At 37.2% G+C, this 20,330-nt stretch overlaps 1 protein-coding gene across 1 annotated transcript in view; it reads left to right on the forward strand.

Moving 5' to 3' along the window:
- The first annotated feature begins 404 nt into the window (after window positions 1–404).
- Window positions 405–20,330, forward strand: part of CYTIP (cytohesin 1 interacting protein) — a 29,436-nt gene continuing 9,510 nt past the window's right edge. The window contains exons 1-6 of the mRNA XM_011991864.1: window positions 405–652; window positions 10,161–10,210; window positions 10,467–10,521; window positions 14,023–14,125; window positions 14,333–14,426; window positions 17,560–17,629. Coding sequence (XP_011847254.1) covers window positions 479–652; window positions 10,161–10,210; window positions 10,467–10,521; window positions 14,023–14,125; window positions 14,333–14,426; window positions 17,560–17,629 — 546 coding nt within the window. The 5' untranslated portion in view covers window positions 405–478. The remainder of the gene's footprint in view (window positions 653–10,160; window positions 10,211–10,466; window positions 10,522–14,022; window positions 14,126–14,332; window positions 14,427–17,559; window positions 17,630–20,330) is intronic.

Raw genomic sequence — 20,330 nt, forward strand, 5'->3', positions numbered from 1 at the left:
GGCACCTGTAATTCTTGCCTGTATTCACAAGAACTGAATGTCCTCGTGAGCTGACTTTTGCCTTGCATTGCTAATGTTAAATAAGAGAATGGATGGGAAACAAATGGTAGCACTTGGGGACATTTTTCTTTCTTCTCTAAAGAAAAAAATGGCAAATGGTGGTGTGAATGCAACTTGCCACAAAACATAAAAGTGTAAGAGTTCCGCTGTTTGAGGTGAAAAAATAAGCTTTTTTTTTTTTTTTTTTAAATTGTAAAAATTAGCTCCAGATTCTCTCAGGAGCTTAAAGAAAAAAAGCTTTGAGAAATGGGAGTGAATTGCAAGATAGGGTTTGTGTAACAAGTTCCTCAAACCACAGAGGTCACATGGGCTCTTTCTGCTTTGCTACTTTTGATTACTTGTCAGAGTTGTACTTTTAGCTTCCCCCATCCTGCAAGGCCACTCAACCATGTGCTAGCTGGAGTGATCTTTATTCACAATGTCTTTACAAAGGCTCCTGCAACACAGCAGCAATGGCAATTTGGCGGACTTCTGTGCTGGGCCAGCGTATAGCTCTTATTCCACACTCACAGGTAGCCTTACGATGGACGATAATAGAAGGATTCAAATGTTGGCAGACACAGTGGCTACTCTACCTCGGGGACGAAAGCAGGTATGATTGCTATTTTGTACCTTTTAGAGTGTTCACGTTCTCTTGAGGGCAGAGTGATATGTTTGTCTGACTTCATACTAATAGTGATATTTTAGAGGCTTTGGAATTAGTGGCTGATTATTATGGGCGAAGGAGGTGAGATGCTCAGGGAGCTGGGTGAACCAGTCCAAAGATTTGAGACCACAGTCAAACTTTTTTTTCAAGGCAAAAAATAGTTTGCTTTTCTCATTTGGAGAAGTGCTCAGATAAAATAAAAATCATTACGCATAACAAACTTGAAGATGGTTTATATAGATACAACCAGTATGAGAATTAATGATCTTTTCCCCATTGTGTCTCCCTTGATTCTTTCCCTTCCATCCTCACTTGCAGTCCTTGATGGTCATTTCAGTTCATAATCAAATAAGAAATACTTTTTTTGAGGACAAATTTTGTTGACTAATTATCTTCAGCTCTTGGGCACTGGCACATACCTCATGCTATTGGAAAGTAAGATTTTTGTTTTTGGATAGATGAGTGCCAGATTGAATATCAGCTCACCACTTAGTGACTGTGAGATCTTGAGCAAGCCACTTGCCTCTCTAAGCTTCAGTTTCCTTTTTTCTAAAATGGAGTTAATAATAGAACCACCCTTATTGGGTTCTTATGTTGGTTAAATAAGGAACTGTGCAGTGCCTAACACAGTGACTGGCATTCAGTGCATGCTTATTAACTGCCAGATTATGCCATTTTAATATTTTTATTGCAAAGTTTGTCTCTAGGGATGAAAACTCATTTGGAAAAATCTATGTCTAACTGAATTTATTTTGATTTTTTGTTCTTCAATTTCTAGCATGTAAAAAAAATATTTTTAACCATAATACCTCTTCAGGATTTTTTAAAACGACTTGCTCTAAATCCCCAGGTACATATTTGAATTTCGATATAGCATTTCTACAGAAAATATTTAAAATTGCCATAGAGCAAGAATTTTTGTGCTGAAGTCTTGCATGTACATCATGTGCTTCTCTTACGCCTTCTAAATTCAGGATTAGAGAGGTATGGCATAGGGGGAGAGACACGATCTTTTCTCCAGTGATGTATATAGCTGATGCCTTGGCATTTTTCACAATGAAGATAAGGGCATAATTTTCCATGATTTGGATTATTGATCGTTCTCAATCCAAAGTGCTTTTATGATACAAACTTTAATGTAGTGATGCACATTTTATCAATCTACAACCTGTCTGAAGATAAAGCAACATGAGAAATGCCGACATCTTTTTTCAGTTTTCAGATATAAAGCAGATTTTCTTTATATTTGCCATGAAGCTATCACACTAACTATGGTTCACTTGATTAGGCTATGTTTTTTTTGTTTTTTTGTTTTTTTTTATTCCTGAAGAGAGTTGGTATTTTTTGAATCAGGGTGGGAACTTTCCACCCTCTATGTCCTCCATACCCGCAACCTCACTCATTTGATCTACTCTCTAGCCCATGCAATTCAATGCAACAGATGGTTCCTGAGCACCTACAAGGAGACAGACATCATGCTAGAGTAGGAGGCAAAAAGACGAGAAGGGAATGTTTTCTACCCATATACTGTTTACAATTCAGTAAGCAGAAAGAATGGGTTTTCTGCAAAGTAAAACAACATGAATACTCTCATCCAAGTGAAACATCTTTATATATAGTCTTGGAAATAGATATTCCAGATATTGAAGGGTATTCCAGAGCAAGGGAGAAACTGAAGCTGCGGCACAGATCCTGGTGCCTGGAGGATTTTTTGTGTAACAACACAATATTAAGTGTGTCAGGAGAACCTGGTTAGTGTGTAGGAGGTGAGAGGAGACCTCAGAGCTGGGCTGCTTTACAGAACATTTGGACAACTTCTGAAAAAGCCGGCACGAGGGCCACTGAACATGTTTGAGAAGTAGAAGATTTCAGGAACCTTATTGTAGAAATGTGGTGGATTAGTAAGTGAGTAGAGACTAGCGGTGAGGGAGGAACTTTTGCAGTTGTTGGAGAAAGCAGAAATGGGGGAACAGAAAGGAGACTGAAAAGCTTTAATATGAAAGGAACTGAAGATGGAGGAGTCACATTTGGTTTAAGCCAGAGTGAAGATAGCATGAACTGAAAGAAGGCAATCAGTAGGAGAGGCTGATTATCAGAAAAAGGTAAAGACAGGGATTTTGGCATATGAAATGCATGTGTGTGTGTGTGTATGTGCATATGTACATGTACACATATGTGCACAGGCACACACATATCCCCATACTAATTAATTTATGCAGATGTTCTCATCTTTTCTAGGTCTTCTCATTCCCCTTCTCTCAAATTCTTTCATGTGGTAGACTCCCCATATCCAAACAGCTTTTTCTTACTGTTGTGAGAATTGCTTTAAAAAATAGCAAAACAAAACTTCTTGTACATGATAGTTCTGATTCCGTACAATTATCATCAATGAGACTTGATGCAAGTTTATCCCAACATTTCACAATCTTCCAAATGGATGTTCATTTCCTTTAACTGGTTTTTAGAGAATAATCACCCATTTGGCACTGACTAAATTGCAGGCAACAAGATCCTTGTGAGGCAATCACATGAGCAGGTGTTTCTCTGCCTACTGTTATTTTCAACACTTTCAGGGCTGACGTCAACAGCTCATACTTCTTGTTGTTGTTGGCTTTGGTTTCTGCAAAGCTATATCTGGTTAGCTTGTAGTTTCAAATTAGTCTTCAGAATCAATTGGGTGTTTACATTCAGAATTATTTAAAAATAGATTTCTCTGTGTGCATGTCATCTCACTACCTGTACTGGTAGGAAGTGTCAGACACCCCAGTATGGCTTCTGCTTGTGAACATAGTTTTAGGGCAAAAGAAAGAAAATCTTTGCAATGGAAAGCTCGATAGGAAGGAGACAGGAGGAATTAAGGACAGCCTCTATCAATGGCGCCAAAGAAGTAGTGATTGTCTTACCACCCACTCTCATAACTGTAGTACGTTGCTTTTGGAAAGCAGTTTTTACAGAATGCTATAGTGAGAACCAGGGACCTGACAAACAAGTCCACAAACTTTAGTGGTACCACAGACTGACTCTCTTTTCCTCATTTTCTTTTAGTTATCACATTATTGCTAAATAGGCAACTGCTGGAATGCTGATTTCATCTACAAGTTCAGATAGGGAATGTGTGCTCTGCTCTGGGATGTGTACACTGCTGGGCAGGGCTCTGCCCTGCAGCGGCTTTCACGGTGTGTCCAGCAGCACACCCATTAGGTGCTGTAACTCCCAATTGTCCTGAACGACACCAAAGGATTTTAATCACTTCATGACAATTTTAGGTAGAAAACTGTGCTAATTTCACTACAAAAGCCTTTGAAAACTATTCTTTAATCCATATTGTGGCATGCATGATCAATACCCAATAATTTTTCTTGAAGAGGTCTGTCTGTGAGCCTACAGTCAGACCTTACTTGGAAATGGCAGTATTGTATTTCGGTTTCTCCGGGCACTTAACATTAGGCAATTAATTTCAGCTCCATTATTTTGTTGCATCTTTGAACAGTCTGTGGAGCATTGATATCCTAACGCTCCTTACTTAAAAGGGGGTGGAAGTTGCATGGAAGAATTAGGGAGTGAGGCAGGGGACTGGAAAGGCAGCAGAGCACATAATTTTGGGGACTTTGAAACAAATACCAGTGACAAAAAACCTCACTCTTGAATCAGTAGCCTCTCCTCAGCACCCTCCCCAACACTTTCAGGAGATGAGTATATAGAGTGGGGACCAAGAGGAAGTAACCCTCTGTAGGAGCCCCAGAGTGGCTACAGTGTTGAATTTTGAGCTTCTCTAAGGAAGGCTGGCTATCTGGCTGAGCTGCCAATTACTCCTATCTTTCAAAAATTGACAGCTGAAGTATTGGTCTTGGTTTCCCACTGAAGAGGAATGTGTGGAATCACTGCAGAGCAGAAGAAATTAAATTTTGAATATTAATGCCTGATCTTTAAGTCATCTGACTGAAAACAGAAGAGTGATCGTAAGCCCAACCCTAGGTATCAGTGTATTATGGCTAGAAAGGAGTTAAGAAGCTTTGTCTATTCAGCAGTCATAATTGAATGTGTAGTTTGCAAGCCTGCCAAATTGCTAAACCTAGATTTCTCATATTAGATAATGTGTAATAAAAGACAGCTGTTGCCAGCATATGCTGTGAATTGCACACCAGTTCCTCATTCATGATTTTTGGTGCCATCACTACAACCCTTAGAAAAGGCTCTGCCTGGGAGGGCTGTCTGGGGAACATAGACCCCACTGGTCAGATCCTTGAATAGGGCTGTTCACCCAAGGGAAAGGAGCGCAGGAAAGACTTTTTTTTTTTCTCCAAGGTGCAAAACCCTTGATAAGATCTTAGACACACTTCATTTCACTTTAGGCAGGTAGTTTGGTGTGTGAGCTAGGTCGAACCCTGGGAACATTCCTTTCCACATCACCTGAGTCTGACAGCCCAGATCACAAACAAGTAGACTTTGTGTCAAGATGTGGCACGTGTCAGAAAATTTGACGGTACTTAATTTATTTAAATTGTTTTTTGTTTAAGTGTTAGGTGCTTGAAACAGCCTCTTAGCTAATACAGAATGGAAACTAATTTGTAATTTGACTTAATCTGACTTTTGGTGTGGCTGATAACCCAAATCAGTCAGTCCACAGGAACTGAAAATCTGCTATGTTTCTCATGTTGTACTAGACAAATATTTTCATCTTTAACTAGTCAATTAGCTAGATAGAAAGGTTAGAAGTAGAGTGGTAGGGGAAGTATCTATAGAGGTTTCAGGTCTGTCCTGTGGTTTAAAGGATTTTACATTTGAATCTATCCAGAATGACTTTTGATTCAAAAGACAGGTTGGATGAAATCTTGAAGTTCCTAATAGATGCATTGATTTCTGGCATAGTAAAAGGGCATTTAAAATTGACAAGGCTCAAAATTTTACTAATAATTTATTAATTCTTGCCACCATTCATCCACTTAGCAGTTATGTACTGAGGCACTACTATAATTGTTTTCTTTTTTTGAGACGGAGTCTTGCTCTGTCACCCAGGCTGGTGTGCAGTGGCCGGATCTCAGCTCACTGCAAGCTCCGCCTCCCGGGTTTATGCCATTCTCCTGCCTCAGCCTCCCGAGTAGCTGGGACTACAGGCGCCCGCCACCTCGCCCGGCTAGTTTTTTTGTATTTTTTAGTAGAGACGGGGTTTCACTGTGTTAGCCGGGATGGTCTCTTGATCTCCTGACCTCGTGATCCGCCCGTCTCGGCCTCCCAAAGTGCTGGGATTACAGGCTTGAGCCACCGCGCCCGGCCTATAATTGTTTTCTATTAGTACTTTTTCTATACTTCTTGTTTTGGATTGAATTTTTTTTTTTGTTCTTGTCTGTTTTCTTTCATTTTAACTTTTTTGATTTTTAAAATTTGTATTTATTTAGTTGATATATAATCATACATACTCATGGTATACATAGTGATGTTTTGATACATAGAATGTATAGTGATCAGATCAGAGTAATTAGCAAATCCGTCATCTCACACAATGATCATTTCTTCGTTTTGGGACTGTTGAATATCCTCCTAACTATTTGAAACTAGTACATGATATACTATTGTTAACTATAGTTAGCCTACAGTATAGAGCACTAGAACTTATTCTTCCTATCTAGCTGTAATTTTGTATCCTTTAAAAAATGTGTCCCTATCCATTTCTTCCCCCAACCCTTCTCAGCCTCTAGTATCCTCTGTTCTACTTTTTACTTCTATGAGATCAACTTTTTTTAGCTTCCACATATGAGTGAGAACATGTGGTGTTTAACTTTCTATTCCTGGCTTATCTCACTTAACATAATGTCTTCCAGTTCAATCCATGTTGCTGTGAATGACAGGATTTCATTCTTTTTTATGGCTGAATTGTATTCCATGGTGTATATATACCACATTTTCTTTATCCATTCATCTGTTGTTGGACACCTAGGCTGATGCCATCTCTTGGCTATTGTGAATAGTGCTGCAATAAACATGGGAGTGCAGATGTCTCTTCGATATAATGATTTCCTTTCCTTTGGATGAATTCCCAGTAGTGGGATTGTGGGATCATATGGTAGTTCTATTTGTAGTTGTTTGAGGGACCTCCATACTGTTCTCCATAGTGGCTGTACTAATTTACATTCCCACTAACAGTGTATAAGAGTTTCCTTTTCTCCTTATCCTCACCAGCATTTATTATTCATTGTCATTTTGATAATAGCTATCCTAACTGGCGTGAGATGATACCTCCTTATGGTTTTAATTTCCATTACCCCAATGATGAGTGATATTGAGCATTTTTTCATATATTTGTTAGCCATTTGTATATCTTCTCTATCTCTCTTTTCTTTCTTTTCTTTCTTTCTTTCCTTTCTTTCTTTCTTTCTTTCTTTCTTTCTTTCTTTCTTTCTTTCTTTCTTTCTTTCTTTCTTTCTTTCTTTCTTTCTTTCTTTCTCTTTTTCTCTCTTTCCCTCTTTCTTTCTTTTTTTGAGATGGAATCTCACTCTGTTGCCAGGCTGGAGTGCAATGGCATGATCTCAGCTCATTGCAACCTCTGCCACCTGGGTTGAAGTAATTCTTCCAATTCGGCTTCCCGAGTATCTGGGATTACAGGCACCTGCCATCATGCCTGGCTAATTTTTGTATTTTTGTAGAGACGGGGTTTCACCATGTTGGCTAGGCTGGTCTTGAACTCCTGACCTCAGTTGATCCACCCTCCTCGGCCTCCCAAAGTGCTGGAATTACAGGCTTGAGCCACCATGCCCAGTCTTGTATGTCTTCCTTTGAGGAAGGTCTGTTCAGATCATTTGCCCATTAAAAAAATTTTTTTTTTATCTTGAGGTATTTTAGTTCATTATATATTCTGGATATATAAATGAGTAGTTTGTAAATATTTCCTTCCATTCCACAGCTTGTCTTTTCACTCTGTTGATTGTTTGCTGTGCAGAATCTTTTAAATTTAATATAGCCCATTAGTTTATTTTTGCTTTTGTTGCCTGTTTTTTGAGAGTCTTATTCATAAAAATTTTTCCCAGTCCAATGTGCTGAAGCATTTCCCCTACGTTTTCTTCCAGTAGTTTTATTGTCTCAGGTTTTACATGAAGGTTTTGATCCATTTATTCATTTTCAGTTGATTTCTGTACAGAGTGAGAGGTATGGTCTAGTTTCTTTCTTCTGCATATGGCTATACAGTTGTCTGTTTTGTTTCATTTTTAAATCTTGCTACATATTTAAGATTTTTAAATTTTACTTTATGTATTTTAGTGATTATCCTTGAGTTTTTCCCATGATATTGAATTTAAGAAAGGACAATGTTGAAATCTATCTTTACATATTTCTCCTGTACTTGAATATTTCACTTGGCTCTTCAATCACCTCAGATTCTTCCATTTTCATTTAGTAGTTTATATGTTTTTATCTATTTCTCTATTTTTAAGTTTCCATTCTATTCCAGGCCCTGTGCTGGGCATTGAGGCAGAAAGTAAAACAAATAACATTCCCCAAGAGGCCCAAATCACACAGATGATTATGTACAGATGTGAAGTATTTGATCCAGTATGCATTTCATATAAATATATACATATAAGTATACATATATATAGCTCTCTCTATATGGATATATGAATAATATGATGAATACTGATAGCAAGAGTAATACTTTAAAAATATAAGCCCTTATTTATGGAGGTATAAGATACTTCTTTTATAAAAAGAATAAAAAAGTCCTAGTTATGATTATATAATTTGAATTAAGGGTGGAAAACAAGCAGCTGAAGATGATAAAAATAGATTAAGAAAATATGAGTACAATATAAGGGAGAGACTGAGAATGCTTGGAAATATCAAGTTTGTGGCTCTCTTCTGCAAGAAGGCCCACTAACATAGATGAATAGTCACTATACTTGTTAACGGTACATATGAAGTACAAAATCAGGTTACAACAAACCATACCAATCCTTGTAGGCATTCCACAGTTAGTGCTTATAAACTGAAAAGAGATACTTTTTAGCAAGACTAGAGAATCTTTTTGGGTCTGAGCCATCTATTTCAGTCTTCATTGCAACATAAGTGAGTTGAAGCCCAGAACTAACAATAGAGGAAAATATAATTAATTTACAGCAAATTGGCAAGAAGAGATCACCTCTCCATTACATTAAGTTTATGGACTGGTGGCTGAATTCTTAACACTGGTCCCTTCCAGGAAATGTGTGTAAATGCTGGCATTTGCTACCTGGTAATTCAAATTTCCTACAGTGCTGTAGGCATCACTCCTAATGAATGTATTAATAAGCATTTCATTTGTGTAACTTGTCGCATAAGCACTAATATCTTCTACATATTTTCCCCCTGCTAGTTTTCATCCTTTCCTTATTTTATTTTGCCTTGTCTGGACTGACTATGCATTGATCTCTTGATATTTTATGTGTTCATTTATATATGACAGCCCTTTCAGGTTGACAATTAAAAACCCTGGGTTAGCTAGGAGCTTATGTGTTGGGTTCTTGAACCAACACTTGAGAATAGGGCTAATAAACATTTTCTGAACAAAGAAACAAACAAACAAACAAACAAAAACAAAAAACCACACACACAAAAACCTGCTGCAATTTTCCTAAAAAATAAGTTGTCACCTTTTGTTGATGCTGCTTCTGTTTACAGCGGTAGAATGTGTCCTGAAAGCTTATGTTTATATGATCTTTTCTGAAAGTGCAGAGGAATGAAGGTGATATTATTTATACCATTTATACTATTCTGAGGTTTCTTTCCTTTCTTGGCTGGAAATTTCACTTCAGTCTTCCAAAACTATTACAAAAATAAATCATAAGCAGAAATGAGGTTTTGAGTTCCTGGTTTTACCTGAATTGTGTGTGTGAGTTGATTGTTTAGAGATTATTTTATCCTACTAAAAACAGTAACATATTGAATTATTATAGTAAACACAGTCATTTCATCATCATCTCCAAAAACTATAAAGTATTTGGGTTTCATATGCCATTCTACGTATGCTATTTTTCTTTGGATTTCAGTGTGATTACAAATTGCTATGGTTAATCTTTCAGAGTCTGTTTTAAATACAGACGAGAGAGGAAGTTCTGTTTGGGAGCTTTGGAGTTTTGCCACATTATATTAACTCTTTTGCCACATTGTATTACTATCTAAGCCTCTTTCAATCTTTTAATTGGAATGCCTAGAATCCTGTCTCCCTCCTCTCCTCTGCTGTCACTAGAGAATGTAGAGAATGGAAATGGCTGCCTTTATGCAACAATTTCCCAGGAGCTGGGCCAAAGAAGGTGGTAAAGAACAGGGTGTGTGTGTGTCAGTGTGTGTGTGTGTGTGTGTGTGTATATGTGTGTGTGTGTGAGAGAGAGAGAGAGCGAGAGAGAAAGGGAGAGAGAGAGAGATTTAGAACATTTTACAGTGTATCTTGAAGACCCTGGGATAACTATATGCTTTTTGTATTTTTCAGCTTGCTTTGACCAGATCAAGTTCTTTAAGTGACTTTTCCTGGTCTCAAAGGTAAAGAAATTGAATTATTTTTTGTCTCTCCCAAAATATTTAGGAACACAGCTCTCCAGACTGTTTCTTTCTCTCTCTCCCTTTCTCTCTCTCTCTCTCACACACACACACAGACACACACACAGAATCTTACATACTACAATTTACATAAATGTCAGTTATTTTTAATTGTGACAGTTATTTTTAATGATAAATCTGTGCCAAATGTGATACTTTAATTTTCATGCAGTTTCTTTTTTAAACATTTTTATTACAGAAAGCTTGTTACTGTGGAGAAGCAGGATAATGAAACATTTGGATTTGAAATTCAGGTGGGCAGTTTTCACATTTTCTAGACTTCCAAGGAAGAAAGTGGCATTGGTAGTGTCATGTTATGTGCAAAGAAATAATGAAGTTAGGATTAGAGAATGATGGAGTCTATGATTTTATTCAGTGTGTGCTTGTTTGGGGGTAGTTTTTCAGTGTGTTGAGTACTATTAAGGAAGGAAAACATTGAAGATGATAACATAAAACCCCCGAGATATGTTCAACAGTTTGTGCTTAGTTACTTCGGTCTTCCCTTAAGTCCCAGACCGATCAGAAATGGTTGGTACCAGCCAGGTCTTAGATAAGAGAGTGAAATACATTTTACAGATGTGCATTTGATATATTTGCATTTTGAATGTGTTTTGCATAATCATATTGTTATACTGTATATCAGATTTTAAATATTTACTTTGGCATTCAAGAGACACTCGAAAGACTATACATCTGTGTATATGGAATGCATATATTCATGGATAGCTCCTGGTGCGTTTTGCTGCTAAAGAGTTCATATTGTACATGATGAAAAACTTGTAGCTTTTTTTCCTAATGACAATGCTTTATAATTGTTATTTGAAACACTTGAGAACATTTGGCTCTACTTGCAGATTGCCTCATGCTGTAGGAAATTTTTAAGTCTTTGTAAGTTTCAGCATAATTGCCTAAGAATTTCATTGCTTATTTGCTGTCTGCTTTTTCATGACCACATTTGTAAAGTGGGTGAGGTAGGTCAAATGAAATCTAACCCAATTAAGTGCGACAGTAGTAGCTTAAGCATTTCTGTTTTTTTTTTTTCCCCATAGTACGTTTGCATGTCTTTTGGATGTGTTTTGCATAATCATATTCTTACACTCTATATCAGATTTTAGATCTTAGCTTTAGTGCTGCTTTCAGAAAACTTTGGTGTGATATCAGCCCCACAATTGGAAAGTCAGCGTGTATTTTAAGATTAGGAACAGGAAACTGCTAAGTAAAACATGTTTTATGAGTAAAGAAACAAAATGGAACTCTAGCTGCAACGAAGACAGAGAAGGCACTTTGAAAAGAGGATTGCTTCCACTTTCTGAACTCTTCTACTTTTAAATTTGGTGAAATCTGTAATTCACCACAGTAATTGGTGAAATCTATTAGGTTTTAGAAGCATAGTACTCCCTCTTATTCCCCAGTCATATGAACTACTCCCTATTCTGTTGCAGAGACTCTGCTTTTTGTCACTGCCTCTTTTTAAAGGAGAATTATCCTCAAGGATGTGCAGCAGTGGCTACTGAAAACAGGATGAAAGACTACCCACCTGTCTTTATTTTTCTTACACTGCTATAATATATGTCACTACTCATTGTTCAATGAGTAGTGACATCATATATATATATATGTATATGTATATGTCACTACCCTTAAGTTTTTCTCCCATACCATAAACACTTATTCTTCATGCAGCAAGAGTCAAAACTATGTCAGACCACAACACCACCGAACCTTTGTAGATCAACATGAACTAAGGGCACCTCTAAATGGCAGCATGCATGTGTTATCTCAGTGATGCGGGAACCCACACCCCTGTAAATTCCCTCTGGTATATGCTCCCCATTGTCAAATACACACCATAATCTATTCCCTAGTACTCATCAGATTGGCAGCAGTCAACAAATAGGAGACATGCTTCCGGGAACTTTTTGAAAATCAGATAGAATCTCATGTACTCATATTGTGCATGCAGTGTGAGTACGTATTTGGGATGTGGCCTACTAGAGGAATGACACTTTGGAAGAGACCAGATTCATGGTTCTCCATGGGAGCTAGTTTTATGCTGCTTATGAGAATCGTACAGCCCAATAGGAATGCAGACTTTGGACTCATGCACACCTGAATTCATATCCTCTCAATGACTGCCTTATGGGGTCCTTAGGAGTTTTAAATGAAATAATACATGCAGTATACCTAGTGATGTGCCTGGTACCAATAGAAGATCCACAAATGACAGGTGTTAGAATGAATGTCACTGGGCATGAGAAAGGACAATGAGATCTTTGTGTCTCTAAGAAATGCAGGTGATCATTGTGTCACTGATCCCTTAGTAGGAGCTAGAAGACTGGGTAAGGGAGAGAAGTATCCAGTTAATACTTTCTGTAGCTTTGGGGTTTCCGTTTTTTTTCTATTTCTAACTACCAAATTTTACACCCAATGTGAACATATATGGAGGTGCCAGTTACATAAATCAACATGTTTCCACTGCACTGTACTCACTTTGATCTCTGGGAATGGAGGGTAGAGTCTCACTGCTAATGAGAATTGTTAGAACAGTGGTTTCCCAAAGGAGTGTCAGTTATATCTTTTGTTCATGTACCACATGAACTAGTTCAGTCTTTCATCTCCAGAAGGGTCTAGGCTATACTGAGAAGACACCTGGCAGGAAAGCTGTTAATGAAGTTTCTGACATAGATGGGAACATAGTGCATGATCTTTTAAAGTCCCTTTCACCTTTAAGATATGGGGATTCTAAGTGCCTTATAGATTAGATAGAACTCCTTTAGAGGTGAACAGACCCAAGTTTCTAGAAGTTGCTTGCATGTGGCTGACTTGTGGTGCCTCAGGGATTATTGAATAAGAATGAATGAACATCAGACATTAATTTTTTCACAAGGAAGTAGTACTTTAAAGTAGCTTAATTTTACGAATCAGATGTTTAAAAGACGTACCCTACTCAGAACACTGATTTTGCTTCTAAGTGGGACTAGACTTCATAATTTAAATGTGTGAAAAAAAGAAAATTATATTTGTTATAGGTCATTGGGACACTATATCTAGCAAACATTTATTCAGTGTTTTGGTATAATTAAAAATAAAAAAACCCCACACAACCAAACTTCTGTGCCTAATTGAGGCAAGAGTCGAAGCTTAACTTTTTCTAATTTAGTTGGGTGACTAATGAACCGGTGAGGATTCAGGACAGGCATACCAGAGGGTGCTCAGAAATGAAGGTAATTGAGTCAATTATAGTACTTTTGAATAAATGCAGGGCAGATTGTCATTATGTGCAGAACTCTGATTTAAAATAATCATTGTTGGCATGTCTCCTTGCTGCATGTGTACAATTTCATACTCCTATAATGAGTGTTTTAGCTTGGGAGAACCACATAGGGATTTTTCTCATTGCACTTGGCCATCGTTGTTTTATCCCATTGGGAAATGAGAAACTCAATTTTTAAAAATAAATATGTAATTATGACAGCATCAGGTGATATCTTGGGCTTGAAAATATAAAATCTTGAGCCACTTTCATTTCACTTTCTTTCTCATGACAGATGTCTTTATGAATGGAGTTGGCTACAGATTGTCTGGTAGAATTGCAAAATTGATACCTTGATTCAGTTTATAGCGGAAATCCTTTCCAAATTGTCCTTTGGACTTACCTGTTATACTGCTTAATGCTAGTTGACATCATTTTACATTTTGGCAAATAGATGTTGAGGTTGTTAAATAGTAACTATATGTCACCTTAATTTTTACAGTCTTACAGGCCCCAGAATCAGAATGCCTGCTCCTCGGAAATGTTCACTTTGATATGCAAAATACAGGAGGACAGCCCAGCTCACTGTGCTGGCCTGCAAGCTGGTAACTTAAATTTTTGCTCATGTTAGGAATCGTTTAAATAGAAAGAAAATAAAATGTTTTGAGAGTGAAGGTCAGGATGTATTCGTTGCTTTGAGTTTTCTTGGCTCCTTTATGTTTTTAAGACTTGGAGCTGCTTGTTTCATTTGCATGTCAGGAGGGATTATTTAACTAACCAACATAACACTCATTTTTCTTGGCATCTCCCAGGTGATGTCCTTGCAAATATCAATGGTGTGAGCACAGAAGGTTTTACCTACAAACAAGTCGTTGACCTGATCAGATCGTCTGGAAACCTGCTAACGTAACTATCTGTCTAGTTCCCATGGGGCTTCAAAATGTTATGTTTTCTCATAATGCCTGATGAGTGAATAAATAGGCTTTTTGTTCAGCATCACAAGACAGGGGGAGGCAGTGCACTGGAGCTTTAGAGTGGGGTACAAACATTATCAGTTCCTTTTGTTTCTCCAGATTCCTCACACTTGAACATACTGTCAACATCTGAAGTCAGAGGACATCAATAGCCCAAACGTCTGTGTGGGAAGGATGGCCTTTAAAATGTATTTTTTTATGTTAAATTCAATTAAACTGGCACACATTCTCTTTAAACTGGGAGGAACTGATCCAATTTTCATGGTTAATATAATCCTGTGTAACTAAAACAAATAAAAGGTCAGAAGGGCTGAGTTTTTCCTCTTATGTGACAAGCCACCTGTTTTTCTCTTCTAGTGTTCCATTTGGAAAGGAAGAATAGTCTGTTCAACCCTCCCCACCCTGAAACACACATACTCACACCATGTGTTCCAAATATTCCAGACTTTTTTTTTTTTTGAGATGGAGTCTCGCTCTGTCATCCAGGATGGAGTGCAGTGGCGCGATCTCGGCTCACTGCAAACTCCACCTCCCGGGTTCAGGCCATTCTCCTGCCTCAGCCTCCCGAGTAGCTGGGACTACAGGTGCCCGCCACCACGCCCGGCTAATGTTTTGTATTTTTAGTAGAGACGGGGTTTCATCGTGTTAGCCAGGATGGTTTCGACTTCCTGATCTCGTGATCGGCCCGCCTCGGCCTCCCAAAGTGCTGGGATTACAGGCATGAGCCACCGTGCCCGGCCCCAAACTTCTTGATAGAACAGTGGCTTTCCCAGTTAGAGGTCTGACTGATTTTTCTACCATAACAATACTAGCACCTAATAAAATCTTATTAGGATAGTTAAATGACGAAATTTGCTCATTCATTAAAATCATATTTATTGAGCAAATACTATGTTTCCAGCTCTGTGATAGGCTCAGGAGAGACCAAGATAAAGACTCTCTTCATACGTTAATAATTATGGAAGGAAATGGCTCAGAAAAGCCTGAAATTTAAGTAATGTTTATATTTCAGTTATTAATAACTACTATGAGAAAAGTACAAAACAGCAATGGCCTGTCATGCTGGGTAAGGAGGCTGCTAGTTTGGCTTAGATGTGTAAAGTGGTCTTTTCTGGGGAGGCGATATTTGAGTTGAGATCTAAATGAAGAGAAGGATGGTCAAATGAACTCCTGGTGAGAGCACTTCAGGCAAAGAGAGAGGTCTCTGAGTTCTCAAAATGGGCTTGGCATGTACAAGGGAAAGAAAAAAAGGCAGTATAATTGGTAGTTGATGGATTAGAGAAAGTGTAATAAGAAATGAAGCCAGAGAGTTGGCCTGGGGACAGAACATGGATCTCTTTGGTCATGCCAACAAGTTTGAGTTTTATTCTGATTGAGGTGGTCCTATGTTGTCTCATTTATTCTTCACAGCCACCTGTGAGGTTTTTTATTCCTATTTGTAGATGAAGTGCCTGAAGCTTAGAGAGGGTTTAGTTAAGGTCACATAACCAGTAAGTGATAGGGTTGGGAATTGACCACCTGCTCTGGATGCCAGGATCTGTCCTTTTCAGCTATGGATGCTCCTTGGAAGCTGCCAGTAGAAAATCTGCTGGATGCTCTTCAGTGATTCTGGTCTAAAACTTCAAAGGATGCTTTGGGTGTTTGTAAGAGTAGATATGAAAGATGGTGGTGGTAACGAATTGAGTCCAACTCTATAGGTCCTGTGAGTTCAGGGTAAAAGATGAGGCGTTCTTGCTCTAGAGAACCCTGGATCCAAAGGAGAGGAACCGTGCAGAGTCTGAGGGGAACTGCTGGTGGTTAGAGTCAGAACGCATGTTCCACATGGGTGAAGAGGGTAGACCATAGGTAAATAGGGGTGGTAGATGGAGGTAACTGTTGGAAATTCAGGAAAATGGGAGACAGTCTGTGCAAATACTGAGCAAAATGGCCAAATCAATGGTTGCACTTTTGCCCATACACATCTATTGCTTCAGCAGGTCAAATTGACATTCAATCCCAATGAAACAGATTCATATGGATTCCTGTTATTTCTCAGAGAGTCAACATCACCTTAAGGAGAAAACAGAGAGCATTTGGCTTGCTACCACCTGATTATCCCTGGCACGATGCTATTAGAAATAGAGGAAAACTGATCTCCACATTTAATGCTTTTACTATGTCTTGAAAAATTCCTTGTATCTTTATAGAGTTACAGCTTAATTACAAGAAGGAACCTGAACCAACACTTTAAAAATTGGTGTGTGATTCACAAATGAAATTTTTAAATCATATTCAGATTTATGGTTTAGTAGTCAAAATAAAAGCCTTTAACTTGAACACACAGAACAAATCAAATCACTCAGAATGGAACCAGTATTTTATTTTTAGAAATGTGTATGGTGTAGGAAGAACAGAACACTGGTAAGTCGATAATTCTAGGATTAGAGTTTGTAAACTGAATGTTTTGAGATGAAAGAATCATATGAAGGTTATTATCTCATAGTAGTTGTACTTCTCTTTCTTCTAGTACCAAAATTATAAGGAGATTTACAGAGGTAAAGGCTCCTAGAATCCTAGGGAGGAAAGGATTTCTCCCTCTTTCAAGAAGTAGCATGTTAATTCCATGGTTGTGAAAGTCCCTAGTGCCTATTGTTTCTGTTATTGTGCCCCTTGTGTTCAGCATGGTTTCTAGAATCTGGTACATAGTAGATGCCCAATCAATGTTTACCAAGTGAGTGAGGTCATTCAGCTCATCCTCACAAGAACAGATTCTAGTAGAGAGCAGCCATCATTGTCACATAGTGACTTCTATAAAATAAGCTATAGTTTACAAATTAACTAGGATCCTTTCTTATAGCCACCTTCTCAAGGGGAGTTTTCCCCCATTTTCTTTCTCTGAATGTTATCAGAAGATTTGGCTTTGGTCCAGCTACTCGAAGTGCCATGAGAACTGTAACATTTATATTTCGTTTTTAGTATAGTATGTGCTCAAAGTGTAGTACTCCATAATATGGTACTTATTTAAATGAATCACTCATGTTACTCACTCCCCACCTTCTTCTTTTTATTTTTTTTTCTTAAAACAGGATAGAGACTCTTAATGGAACAATGATTCTGAAAAGAACAGAGCTTGAAGCAAAGCTGCAGGTTTTAAAGGTAATTTAACTTAATGCAGCGAGACACATTTTTCATCCTTGAATGTGTGAGTGGTAAAATAAAGATCTATTTGAGGAACTGAGATAGCCCTTGAAAAAGAAATGTCATGATGAATCTAAACTGCTGAATTATCAAGAGCCACACAATTACCTTCGGAGGAATATCAAATTCTGCAAACCAGTGTAAATCACTTTCTTCCTTCCTCCTTCTGTGTGTCTATGAGGCTCAGAAAGGCAACAGGAAGGCACGCCACTTGAAGAACTCTTCATTAGTGCACCTGTGATCTCTGTTGATTTACATTTTGTTTGGAATTAAGACGAAAAAGTCATTATTTTCCGAAGTGTGTTGGAGGGCCTGGGTTTTTCACTTTTTCCATGTCCCCTTCTCTTCTGCCTCATTCTTAAAACAAAAACCTTGTCCGTCCAATCCTGTGACTGTCCTTGAATCTGCTTTCATTGGCAAATACATCAGCAACTTCAAAGGAGGAAGAAATTAGCGTCCAAGAGATAGTAAATAATGCAGGATGTTTAGTGAAAATTCCCTGGGATGGCTTTTTGAGGCTTTTAAAAATCTCAGTTCTCTGGGCTGATGAGGGTCTCCTAAGCCATGAAGTCCAGACCCTCACTCATGCATCTGAGTTATAGTTCGGAAGACCTCTCTGTTTGTCTCAGTGACCTCTGCATCCCAATCTCCCTTTTGCAGAGTGACAAGGTAGCCAATCTGAGCAGAGACTGTAGTTTACTATAGGCAGCTTGCTTACTTTGTCTTTATTTAGCAACAGCTGAAATTTATTAGTTTTCTTCATGAAATATGAGCTTATTAATTATTGAGCCCAAGAGAGTGGATTTTATTTTGTATCTTTTTCTTCTTCCACATCCAATTCATCAACAAGTCTTGCTTTCTTCATCAGCATTGTTTTGGATACTCTTGCCACTGTGCTTATTTCTGTGGTTTGTTGAATCAATTTATAAAATTCCTTGAAAAAACCTCTGCTCAAATTTTGATAGGAATTGAATTGTATTCATAAAATAAATGAGAGCAATTAAAATCTTTATGGCTTTCACTTTTCTCACGTTGAATTCAGGATCTCAATCTGTTTATTCAGATCTTTCATGGACTTTAAAAATATTTTGTAATTATCTTCCTATATTTTTACATGTCTTTTATTATATTCATTCTTGTTTACTTCCTTGTTGTTCTTGCTATATTAATCTTTTAAATTTTCAGCCACTTATTGCTAATGATTTTGTTGAAATTTTTAAAAATCCAGTTGTGTTGAACTCCATTTATTCTAATAATATTTTTTATAGATTTCCTTATATGTTCCATATAGGTTTCTTATCATTTGCAGATAGTAAAATTTTGCGCCCCTTTAGCTCAATTATTGAAACTAATTTATTTTTCCTCTCCTATAGCATTGGCTAGGATCATCAATATATTGTAAATAATGATAATCTTATTGTTGACTTGAAAGAAAACATTTCTAAGATTTTTGTTACTACATTTTTTGAGTAGTAAACAATGCTTCATATTGTACTTGAATTTAATTTGTTTTTGCAAAAGAAAGATAATCTTAGTGAACATCTTTTTAAAAAAGTTTAATTTTTTTCACCTTTTCTTAGAAAAAAGAAATATTGAAAACAAGAATGAAAAATAGGGTTATATTCTATGGAATAAAGTACTAACTTGTACAAATCATTATTTCCTTCCTTTAAGCAATTTCTATTCTTTGCATGTTTTTGTCTTAAGTTTTAATGTACATACTTACCAATATATGAATTTTTCAGTATCTCCATCCTCTTCCAGAATATCATGAGCACCATACAATGTTTAAAATGCCCATTTAAGACCCTATATTCCTTATTATACTTACTTTAGAGAATTTGTATCAATTTTTTCAAGTACAAAATACAGATTTTTGTTCTATAGCTGGTAGTGAAGAAATACATCAACTTGTACCTTTTGAATGTTTGCTGTTGTTTGTTGCATTCTACTCCTTACCTCTAGGTTTACTTTCTATCTTGCTATAGTACTTCCTTCTGTGAGGGTAAGTAGATTTTTGTTGAAAAATGTTTTTATTTCACTGCTACTATTGGAAGACAGTTTTGATAGGTAATTGAATTATTCTAAGTAGGTGTTTAATTCCCTTAGCACTTTGAATATATTACTCCTTTAATATTTTTTTTTATGAGAGAGCTCCTAATTATTTTTGGCAGGTAATCTATATTTTCTGCTAAAGGTTTTAACATCCTTAATTCATCCAGAATAAAATTGTATATATTATGAGGTATGGGGAAAATTCCAGTTTAATTTTTTTCCATATGAATAACCAGTTCTTCCAGTAGCATTTATTTTGTAGTCCCCCTTTCCCGTTCAACTGACTTGCAGTAAAACCTCTATTTTTAAGCAAGTTCCACATATGCATGGATTTGCTGATAGGCTTTCTAATATGATCCACGGGTCAATTTGTTTATCCCAAATTGTTTATAATAAATCTTGATATCACATTGGGCACGGTTATTCTTGGTCCTTTGATCATCTATATAAATTATAAAAGCAGATTATATGTAAATAAATGTTGGTGTTTTGATTGATATCACATTTTATTTATCTATTTTTGGAGACAGGGTCTCGCTCTATTGCCCTTGCTGGAGTGCAGCAACGTGATCAAAGCTTACTATAGCCTCAAACTCTGGGCTCA

The sequence above is a fragment of the Mandrillus leucophaeus genome, unplaced genomic scaffold, assembly GCF_000951045.1.
Source record: "Mandrillus leucophaeus isolate KB7577 unplaced genomic scaffold, Mleu.le_1.0 Scaffold110, whole genome shotgun sequence".
NCBI lineage: Eukaryota > Metazoa > Chordata > Mammalia > Primates > Cercopithecidae > Mandrillus > Mandrillus leucophaeus.